Here is an 11625-nt window from a genome sequence, read left to right on the forward strand (position 1 = left end):
GAATTCATAATCTGTTCCGCCTCCACCTCATCTGTGCCGATTTAAACCAACAAGCCTTTACTGAGTTCTTCTGAGTCAGACACCGCTTCTCCTCTGGTTTCAGTCCCTTATGTGCATTGAGGAAACTGGATGACTTAATCTCAGGGGTCCCTTTCTGCTGTTTTGGAAGAGTAGATTAATGATGCTGTGCAATGCTGAGGGAAGCATCCTCCTTGTCTATCCAAACGTTAATGGATGTTTTTCTGGGATTGGTAACTTGAGGCAACCTTGCTCTCTTCATCATCTGAAGTTTGAGGGTTTTTAAATGCAGTGTGATAGCCCAGGAGACACTGCACCACTGTAGCCAGAAGTCAACATCGTCTTCACCCAGGTCTGGGCTTCAGAGTGGTTTTTCTCATGAGGACAGTGTCGTGTTATAGCACCCCCTACCCCAGCTTTCTGGCAGAAGGTGGTCCAGATGAAGTAGGGGCTATAGGATTTTTGATTTTACATTTTGGTGCCCTGTAAAGTGAAGGGATGTACAATGTACTGTCTGGTTTCTTGGGTGTGGTGAATGTAAAGGTGATCCGAGGGCTGCTGCCTGTGAACTCTTCTCAACTCCTGTCTTTTCTCAGCATGTCATCATCTAGCACATCCTGCCCCCCCAACAATGTTATCCTTCCCCACCACATTGCTAGTCTTAATGCACCTGCAGCTTGATGTTCCAGCAGCAGTATCATCATCTTCCATCACCCTGGAACACAAGACTCAAACCAGGAGATGGCTATGGGTCAGAGAAGATATTAGGCTCTGGGCTGGGTGGAGGCTTTACAGGTAGTGGGTAGATTAGGCCTGAGTGTGATTGAGGATGGGGCTGTACCCCATGTGGGCCTGGTGACATGGTCAAAGACCTTTGCCACTCATAAGCAGTGGTGCTTGGAGTAGGTTTCAATGTCTTAGGAATTGGTAACACCTAATTTGGGCTGTTCTGTTTCTGACACGCTTTTCTCCTGTTCTGTGGCTGGCTTCTCAGGCATCTGCAGCCCCAGCCCTCCTGTTTGTCATTCAAACAGGGGCAGGAGGAGAAAATGCTCATTTCTCCAGTGGACTCCAGAATCCTATTCCTAGCTGGATACATTTTTCAACAGATTTGTTAAAGCAGATCAGCTGAGCCAAGGCAGTGGAACAGTTTTCCCTAAATGGATTATTTTTATTTCTTCCCTCCTCTCTCTGCCTCCTAACACATCCATTCAGCTGCATCAGTGGAGGCCAGAGAGGCACACGTGTAGAGCCTGTTGTTTGATCACGTGCTTTGGGGGCCTGGCCAGATTTCTTGCTTTTGCTCTCTTATTGCCTCTCTCCTCTTGAGAACTTCTGGTGGGACCTCTTGGCTGTACTATTTCTGTGGAGCTTTGATGAAGGCCTTTGGTTCAGATGGGTCCCAGCTGGAAACACATAGTTTGGGGGCCTCCAGACTACTTGCCTTGCGTGAAGTGAATGACATCTGAGAGCGTGGCAAATAAAATATGAACTAGTGGGTGTGGCACATTGGGCAGGAAGGTGTTGGAAGTTGTTTAGCTGAAAAGGGAATTATGGGAGCTGACCCAGGACTGTGTCCTGATTAGAATACAAGGCTATCCAACCCTGAGCCTGGCGGGACACCTCTATTGAAAACATAGGTTTTGAGAGGATCCTTCAAGTTTAAACCTTGAGATCTCAGACTTTGTGCCAATGACACAGGTACAGCGTCTCGAGCTTCAGCTCACCACCCCAGACTGACACATGATTTCTCTACTTGTCTCCATTCCTTTCAGCTTTAACGTCACCTAAACCGAACTTGATGGGTCTGCCCAGCACAACAGTTCCTTCCCCTGGCCTCCCCACATCTGGATTACCAAATAAACCGTCCTCAGCGTCGCTGAGCTCCCCGACCCCAGCACAAGCCACCATGGCGATGGCCCCTCAGCAACCCCCCCAACCCCAGCAGCAGCAGCAGCCACAGGTGCAGCCGCCGCCGCCAGCAGCCCAGCCACCACCTGCGCCACAGCTCCCGCCACAACAGCAGCCACAGCAACGCAAGGACAAAGACAGTGAGAAGGTAAAGGAGAAAGAAAAGGCTCACAAAGGGAAAGGGGAACCCATGCCTGTCCCCAAGAAGGAGAAAGGAGAGGCCCCCACGGCCCCAGCCACGATCTCAGCCCCGCTGCCCACCATGGAGTATGCGGTGGACCCTGCACAGCTGCAGGCCCTGCAGGCAGCCTTGACTTCAGACCCCACAGCGTTGCTCACGAGCCAGTTCCTTCCTTACTTTGTACCGGGCTTCTCTCCTTATTACGCCCCCCAGATCCCTGGCGCCCTGCAGAGCGGGTACCTGCAGCCTATGTATGGCATGGAAGGCCTGTTCCCCTACAGCCCTGCGCTGTCACAGGCCCTGATGGGGCTGTCCCCGGGCTCCCTACTGCAGCAGTACCAGCAATACCAGCAGAGTCTGCAGGAGGCGATCCAGCAGCAGCAGCAGCGGCAACTACAACAGCAGCAGCAGCAGCAGCAGAAAGTGCAGCAGCAGCAGCCCAAAGCAAGCCAAACCCCAGTCCCCCAGGGGGCTGCTTCCCCAGACAAAGACCCTGCCAAAGAATCCCCCAAACCAGAAGAGCAGAAAAACGCACCCCGTGAGGTGTCCCCCCTCCTGCCGAAACCCCCCGAAGAGCCAGAAGCAGAAAGCAAAAGTGCAGACTCCCTCTACGACCCCTTCATTGTTCCAAAGGTGCAGTACAAGTTGGTCTGCCGCAAGTGCCAGGCGGGCTTCAGTGACGAGGAGGCGGCGAGGAGCCACCTGAAGTCCCTCTGCTTCTTCGGCCAGTCTGTGGTGAACCTGCAAGAGATGGTGCTTCACGTCCCCACGGGCGGCGGCGGCAGTGGCGGCGGCGGCAGTGGCGGCGGCGGCGGCGGGAGTGGCGGTGGCTCGTACCACTGCCTGGCGTGCGAGAGCGCGCTGTGTGGGGAGGAAGCTCTGAGTCAACATCTCGAGTCGGCCTTGCACAAACACAGAACAATCACGAGAGCAGCAAGAAACGCCAAAGAGCACCCTAGTTTATTACCTCACTCTGCCTGCTTCCCCGATCCTAGCACCGCATCTACCTCGCAGTCTGCCGCTCACTCAAACGACAGCCCCCCTCCCCCGTCGGCCGCCGCCCCCTCGTCCTCGTCCTCCGCTTCCCCCCACGCCTCCAGGAAGTCTTGGCCGCAAGTGGTCTCCCGGGCTTCGGCCGCGAAGCCCCCTTCTTTTCCTCCTCTCTCCTCATCTTCAACGGTTACCTCAAGTTCATGCAGCACCTCAGGGGTTCAGCCCTCGATGCCAACAGACGACTATTCGGAGGAGTCTGACACGGATCTCAGCCAAAAGTCCGACGGACCGGCGAGCCCGGTGGAGGGTCCCAAAGACCCCAGCTGCCCCAAGGACAGTGGTCTGACCAGTGTAGGAACGGACACCTTCAGATTGTAAGCTTTGAAGATGAACAATACAAACAAATGAGTTTAAATAAAAAATTAATAACAAACCAATTTCAAAAATAGACTAACTGCAATTCCAAAGCTTCTAACCAAAAAAAAAAAAAAAAAAAGGAAAAAAAAGAAAAAGCGTGGGTTGTTTTCCCATATACCTATCTATGCCGGTGATTTTACATTCTTGTCTTTTCTTTTTCTTTTAATATTAAAAAAAAAAACCTTAACCCTGTTACATTGTGTCCTTTTGAAGGTACTATTGGTCTGGGAAACAGAAGTCCGCAGGGCCTCCCTAATGTCTTTGGAGCTTAAACCCTTGTATATTTGCCCCTTTTCAATAACGCCCCAAGTTGATAGCACAGAGGAGCCCGGCACGCACTGTATGGGAAAGCAGTCCACCTTGTTACAGTTTTAAATTTCTTGCTATCTTAGCATTCAGATACCAATGGCTTGCTAAAAGAAAAAAAGAAATGTAATGTCTTTTTATTCTCAGGTCAATCGCTCACACTTTGTTCTGTTTTCAGAATCATTGTTTTATATATATTATTTTTTCGGTTTGTTTTTGTTTTTGTTCCAGAAAAGATTTTTTGTTTTGTTAATTTAAAAACGGGCAGAAAGTATTCAAGAAAAACAATGTGAACTGCTTTAGCTTTCTGGGGATTTTAAGGATAGCTTTTCTGCTGAAGCCAATTTCAAGGGGAAAAGTTAAGCACTCCCACTTTCAGAAAAAAAAAAAAAAAAAAAACCCCACACACACAAAGAGTGTTGAGGACTTGTAGCTTAAAAAAAATAAGTTTTAAAAACTGACTTTCTGTATTTATGATAGATATGACCATTTTTGGTGTTGAGTAGATTGTTGCATTGGAAATGAACTGAAGCAGTATGGTAGATTTAAAAGGAAAAAAAAAAAACCTTTTGTGTACATTTAGCTTTTTGTATGGTCCAGCTGACAGCTCCTCATTTGATGTTGTCTTGTTCATTCCTAGCAGATAGATTGCAATCCGTTGATTCGCCTAAGCTTTTCTCCCCTTTGTCCTTTAATTCCACTTTCTCTTTCCTCCTCCCACCTCCCATTCTATAATCTCCCACTTAAGGTAGCTGCCTTCATTTCTTAGAGGGTAGCTGCAGAATTATTTTATAAAACTAAAGAAAGAATTTCAAAGGGTCCTAGGGGTCATTAGGATCCTCAAAGATTATTTTTGGTTGGGGAGTTGAAACTTTTTAAAGGCATATAATTCTAGTTACCCATGTCTGATAGCCTTGTGCATTTATTTTTTATTTATCCTTCCTTTGGCTTTTCTTTTCACTTTTCCTCCTTTTCCTCCTTGTTTGGTAGATGCTTCAAATATTCTTTTCCTAAACTAAAGCATTTGTTTCGGTTTGTGTAATTGGGCTGTGTGCTTTCCTTTTCTTAAAAAGTTTTTGGTTAGGGGTTTGGTTTTTGTTTTTGTTTTGTTTTCTTTCCTCTCTCAGAAAAAGAAATTTCATGCTTTAAATAAAATCCAAAGACACACCCTTTCACTGCTGATGCAGAAAAAAGGGAAAGGGTTCTTGTTACTTGAGAATTTGTTTCTGATTTAAACAAACAAGACTTAGTTTAATAAAAGAAAGAGTAAAACAAAAGATTCCCAGGTTGTTATGTGCTTCTTCTGCAAGCAGAGAGGCATCTCTGTTAATGACAATTCCATATACCAAAAGACACATTTTTTACTTCAAAGTTTTGTCCTTGTGTTAGGCAGTCTGAGCGGCAAGTGATTCAGAGCGCAGCCAACAAAGAAGCAGATAGCAATGTACAGAGAGCAAAAAAGGAACCGTATGTGCGGCACTTGTGTTTATGTTAATATCTGTATTCCTGTAACACACAACACAACACAACATACACCCTTTCTCATCTTAAAAAAATGGCCTGAACTTTGAAAGGAAAACTTTGTGCTGCTAAAACGTAGATTTTGGAGACAAATAGATGCTTTGCTGTTTCTCTTTCATAGCCAAACATCAACAGAAACAATCTCCCCTTGCCCTGAAAGTGTGAAATCCTTCTTCCCTTCATTCTCTTCCTTATGTTTCAAAAGGGAACTTTGAAGACTGTGAATGCAGGTTCCATTGGTCACCTTTCGGGCTTCTTTCCCCAGTGCTGAAGCCACTCATCGAGTTTGCAAAAAGACTGGAGCATTCCAAGATCTGAAAATGGATTTCTTTTTTTCTTTTTTCTCTTTTTCTTTTTTAGCCGGGACTATTTTATTTTTATGAATTTGTTTTTAGTTCAATGCAAGAGTAGATCCTGAACTGTTGTACATATTTCTAACTAGGCTGATGCACAGTGCAAATTCCTTTTTTAATTGTTGTTTTTTTTAAGTAGAAATACTAAAGAATACCATCTAACTATTCATACCAGTATCCAGTTGTAGCATAAGGTGTCAAAAACAAGTACACAAAACATTTGCTGTTTTAACAAGCTATTTTCTTTGAACAAGAAATCTTGTATTTCTCCCTGTGTTTGAGATGAACATTTTTAAATTTTGAAGTTGTACAGTTTTTTGTTTTCCATTATTTTATCTTGTTTGTAACTCTATGAAATATATATATATTTTTTGCCATTTAACTGTTGTATGTTACTCCGTGTCTGTATCATATAGAAAAAAAATTGGTTTGTTTTGTTTTGTTTTTGGTTCTCTATGTGATACCAATTAACAATTTAACACTAGTTTTACCTGTCAAATTCTGCTAGGTCTTTTCTGAAAACTTTGTTTTTAAAAATGATATTGCTTGGTAATAGTGCAATTTCTATCCCTTTCCCTCCCCCCTCAACTTTAAGTTCATTTCCTTGTAATTTTGCCACCCCCTCCCCAATGGTTTTTCCTTTTCTTTTTTTTTGAGCTACTATGCCATCCCCCCTCTGTGAGGCAGTGACTGTCAGTGTTTTGTCACACCATGCCTTGACCTGTGGGTGTGTTTGGCAACAGCAAGGTGGTTGGGTAGATTGGCTAAGCATGCTTCCACCCACCAGTGTTCCTCAGAGGGGTTGTGTGATTGTTTCAACCTGGAGTGGGTTGCACACTTAATGCTTTCTTCTACAGCTCTACCACCCACATAAATGTTCATTCAAAAAAGAAAAAATAATTCTCAGCATTAACCCAGAAGTAGCAAAGCAGTCAGTGATGGTGAAAATTAGAGGGCAGACATGAGCTAGTTAGATGTTTGTGGGCTGACATCCACCATGGCTGTGACCGTATCATTTACAAAGCATGAATTCACTGCAGTGCTCAACTGTTTAGATTGGTTTCACTTGGAGAATTTACTCCTGTCTGCTGCATAGTAGGTAGCTGAATAGGATATTTCAACTCATTTTTTGAAGTAGTTCTTCACCTCCATTGACACTTCATATTTTGGTTGGTTTGGTTTTTTTCAAATACTCCATAGTTTGGGTTGGTGCTAGACACCATTCAGTCATAGCACCAAATGGACCCACAGAACGGGAGTTATTTCATCCATCCTTCCAAAACGACACTTAAGAAGGAAACACACACACACACACACGGAAAAGTTTAATAAATCTAGGAAGTTTTTTTTTTTAAATGAAAAGCTATTTAAAGAGATGAATGTGGCCAAAGTTTTACACAATTGAAAATAAAGTAAAACAGACGGCATGTGTTTAAACCTGAGTTTATCAGGCATGGCAGGAAGTTGCAGGAGAGAGGCAGTGACCTAAGCCAGTGCACTTGATGTTCATGGACATATATTTTTTTTAAATAATAAATTAAATTAAAGCATTTTAAATAGAAACATAAATTGAGTTGGTTGTTTGTTGGCGCTGAGATACTGCCCACTGTGAAACAAAGCTTTGACTAGTTTTTTTTGTTTGTTTACTTTCTTCGGGGGGGGGGGGCAACTTTGGGTAGGAAAGAAAGCATAAATGAACGTGACCCTGAGGTGAAGAGGTATATGAACAGCCTTTGCAATGTACAAAAAAACAAAAAACAAAAAACAAAAAAAAATAGAGCAAGTGAAACCAAAAATGATGTTCTTGGTGTTTTTCTATAATGTAGTCTTGTTAGCTTTTTTGTTACTGTAACAATGCTGATCTCGAACTGTACCAAAATACATGGAGACTAACAAACAGAACCACATGGAACTTTCAAACTGAAAAAAAAAATTTGTCACAAAAACTTTGTTGTCATAGTTAAGTTGATTGTAGATGGTAATTGAATATACTCCTTTGAAAATATTTCATCAAGTATGTTTCCTGCTCATTGTGATACATTAAAAAAAATATGAGCAAAAGCTCTTGTCTCTGTCACTAGATTTGGTGTGCGTACATGTGTGAGAGAGAGAGGTTGATGACTGGCGAAGTGTAAATTTGAACAGCGTCTTGAGGTTGCATGAACAGGGATACTATTCCAAGGTGCACAAGCTCTTTGGTATTTCTGCTAAAGGTGTCCTCATGTTTCCCATCTCCTGGCACTCACGAAAGTGCAGGAAGTTTTGGCCATGATGCTGACTAGCTTATTTCATTGAGAAGGGTAAGCCTGACAGCTTTGATGATAGTTGGCCCCTGAGAGTCCTAATAGCACCTATATTTTTAATTTAAATGTTTTTATGAGAATTTTAGACACTTGGCACAACTCCAAGCAAAGAAGTTTGCTGATGGCCAGGAAGAGAGGTAAGTTCAACTTCTCTGAAATGGGAATTGGATCCAGTGTTTGTGACAGAAGGAAGGATATGAAAGGTAAGTTGAATTAAGTGGGTGACTGACTACATTTACCTCTTCTAGCAAAGGACTTTTCTAAACCCTTGTTAGAGCAGAATTTGAGATAAGAACAGTCTGCAAAAACAGCAACAGCATTAGTAAGTCCTACGTACAAGAGAACACTCAGTCCTCTTATCAAAAACCCTCCCTTACAGCAGAAAATGCCTGAAATTCACTAATAAAGAGTACATCCAAGATCGGGGCCAAAGGCCTTCCATTCATCTCTAATTTATAGCCACAGCTGATAAATTAATTTACGGAACTCGAGCAGCTGGGCTTGGATGGCATTGTGGGCTAGCTGTGTCCTTGCAAGGTCTGCGGCATCTGCCCTTGGCCAACAGGAGTCTTCTCTACGCCAGAAGTTAAGCTATGGAACCCTCTTCTATTGGCTCAGGCAGCCATTGTCAATGAAGTCTGTTTTTTTAGTTCCTGCAGCAGGCACTCAAGGAGGAGTGACCCTGTTAACTCAAAATTTCAAAGAATTCTACAGCTGGCACAGGCATTACTAGTGCTCAGAAAGGAAAAGCTGGTTCCCCTGCCAGTGCTGGACCCTCTGTGCCAAACAAGTGTCACCGTCCCTAATGAAACCCTCATCTTTCCCCAAGCTTTGTACCTTTCTTTTGGGTGTTTCTGCAGAAGCACATGCCTTCTATCTCGGTATGTATGTTTTCTTGGCACACAGTTATGAAACTGATCTTTCTTCCAACCCCACGAAAAGGTACAGTATGATAAAAATTGTTCAGGCCCAAAGCCACGTCTGCCTTTGTAAGCTATAATTATTTTAGGATCTGGCAGGATCACACTGAAATGTTTTAAATGGAACTAGTTTTGCAGAGAGGTTTTGCTGCCTCAGCTCTTTGAAGGAAGGTGACTACAATTCAGATTCTTCTAAAGATAAATTATTTTTAAGAAAATAAGACAAAACCTTAGCGATGTTTGAGCCCTTTGTATCAGAAAATCTCTAAGCACCTAAATTACGTTGAGAGAGAGTTGGATAAGGGACTCTTTCTTTTACTGGAAAAGCTTTTTTCTTAAGGGAAAAGAAGTCTTCCAATCTGGCTTCAATATCACGCTCATGTGGATATTAATATCCTTGGAATTAATAGCTTTTCCCCCCTGGAAAATGTGAAACGGCAACATCTTAAAACGGCTGATATGTGTTAGTCAGGTAGCTGTTTCTAATTTTGCTTTAAAGAAATGTCTGTAGTGCCTAGCTCCTGTTATAGACTAATGACCTTCCAAATCTCACTTTTAACAAGTTTAGACTTTAAGTTACAAAGAGCACAAAGCAGCTTAAGAGTCAAGTTGAAGGATGAGAAGTTCGCACCTGCTGCTCTGCTCTGCAGCCTTAATTACAGCAGGACAGATGTGCCTGCTCAGTCTCTGTACATTACTGCTGGGGGTGGATCAGCCAAGGCTCTGGCAAAACTTGCAAAGAAATTAGTGCTCTCAGGGCCATAAAGTAGAGGCAGCTTTCCATTACTTTTTACCTCATAGCAAAGGTGGGTATTTTCTTTCCTTCCTCCCACCCTCCCTCTGTCTTTCTTTCTTTTTTTAACTTGAGGTGTATGTTTTTAAGATGTCTTAGGCAATTAGGTTAGATTCCTCTCTTATCTTCTCGAGTTTTTAAATTACAGTTGCAAAACTAAATTTGTTCTTGACTCTTTATAACTTTCGTTTCTTATCCTATGTGGGACAGACAATTTAACCCAACTTACGAATCCCTTATTAACAGAGGAATGAACACTTTCAGATGAACTATTTTACTCTTGGGCCAAGATCTCTTGGCCTGAGAAATGAGTGCTAAGTAACAACTAAGAGTAGCAAGAGAGAAAGGCATCAGTATATATTCTCTGCCTCGGTGATACCACAAGCTTCTTTTTGACACTCACTTTTCCTTGCCTTCCTATCTCAATACACTACTCTTCCCTAAGCCCCCTTACACATTGCTGCTTTTAGACCTCTATAACACCTTATTTTTGCATGACACTTGAAAATATTTTCTAAAATTTCTCCTTGGTTGTTCCTCAAAATGATGTATAAGGTAGGCAAAGTGGGTGACATTAATCCCAGGTGTTCAGGATAGTGAGGTAACGAGTGAGGAGAGAACCATGTGTTTCACTTTTGTCCAGGGCTCCTCCTTCCCCCCACTATCTCTTGAGAGACACTAAAGAAGAGGGGTTTAGGGTGTGGACTCAGGCATCAGACTGACAGGGTTCAAATTCTGACTCCACCACTGTGACCTTGATTGCATTACCATTCCCACTGTAAACTAGGATAATGGTACCTACTTCAGTGGGTTGCTGCGAAGATTACATAAGTTAATATATGTAATGTTTTGAACACTGCCTGGTACATACCGAGTGCTAAGTATCTGTTGCTACAATTATTGTCAGTATTAACTCTCCACTTCACTGTAGGTCCCTTGGGATTGCAGCTTTCTAACTCTCACTTTACTTCACAGAGTGTCTGGGGACTGCAGTTGTGTAAATCCGTCCCATCGAGCCTTTGCCATACATTTATATCTGATGCTTTCCTGTCTGTACATATCTCAGAGGGTCCAGAGATCCTTCAGGGAGTCTCTGCTCATAAGCTGTACAGGAATACAGGAGTTTACATTTCAGTCTTTCATAGCCCAACTTCTAGTGATTAATTTGGTCAGAGGAAAGGATGGCTTGTAGTTTGCTTTTGTTTGCAAGAGTAGACATATTCCTGCTTCGCCATGCCTTGATGGGTGAGCAGCTTAAATGTCTGGGTTACAGAATAGAGAAAATGGAATAGGTGGTGACAATTTGCCCACTGCCACTGCCTGTTGGAGGTGGTTCAGATACACAGGTTGGGAGGTGTAGCATCTAAAATGAGACTGAGAGTGAATGAATTGTACATGAAACAGAACTGAAAGAGGAACACACACAAAGGAATGCAGCAAGAGGATCTTTCCACCCCCAAAACACTGAGTTTTTAAAAATACTATTATTCCAGTAACCTGCAAAATAAACATCTGGAAGAGGTGTGAGAATGCGTGAGTAAAAATTAAATTAACACAGGAAAAAAAGGCTTGAGTAGAGTGTTTCCATGATAGCCTTTGCATCTATGAACTCATCAGTGATACAGGCTTTAAAAGGCTGTGGCTTTGTGACCTTTCTCCATTTTTAATCAGAAACAAAGATGGTATTAGAAATAAGGTTGCTGATGTGGGTATGAGAAGGCTAGTAAAGGCTATGGAGGATGGCTGGTGGGTGATTTTTTCCTTTTCTCTGAGGATAATAACCTACAAATGTGGCCTTGGCATATTGCCTGTAGATAGGATATCATCATTCAGTGTCTGCATTGGGTGTCTTTGTTATATGGTTCTAAGTTTAACATTGTTTGAATAGTTTTCAAAGTCTGATTTGTAT

General features: G+C 42.9%; 1 protein-coding gene across 4 annotated transcripts in view; it reads left to right on the forward strand.

Annotated features, from left to right (window-relative positions):
* Positions 1–5177, forward strand: part of ZFHX3 (zinc finger homeobox 3) — a 241222-nt gene extending 236045 nt beyond the window's left edge. For all 4 annotated transcript variants that reach the window (XM_058528162.1, XM_058528164.1, XM_058528161.1 and 1 more), the window contains one exon: positions 1794–5177. In XM_058528162.1, coding sequence (XP_058384145.1) covers positions 1794–3481 — 1688 coding nt within the window. In that variant the 3' untranslated portion in view covers positions 3482–5177. The remainder of the gene's footprint in view (positions 1–1793) is intronic.
* Positions 5178–11625: the final 6448 nt, after the last annotated feature.

The sequence above is a fragment of the Diceros bicornis genome, chromosome 32 (genome assembly GCF_020826845.1).
Source record: "Diceros bicornis minor isolate mBicDic1 chromosome 32, mDicBic1.mat.cur, whole genome shotgun sequence".
Taxonomy (NCBI): domain Eukaryota; kingdom Metazoa; phylum Chordata; class Mammalia; order Perissodactyla; family Rhinocerotidae; genus Diceros; species Diceros bicornis.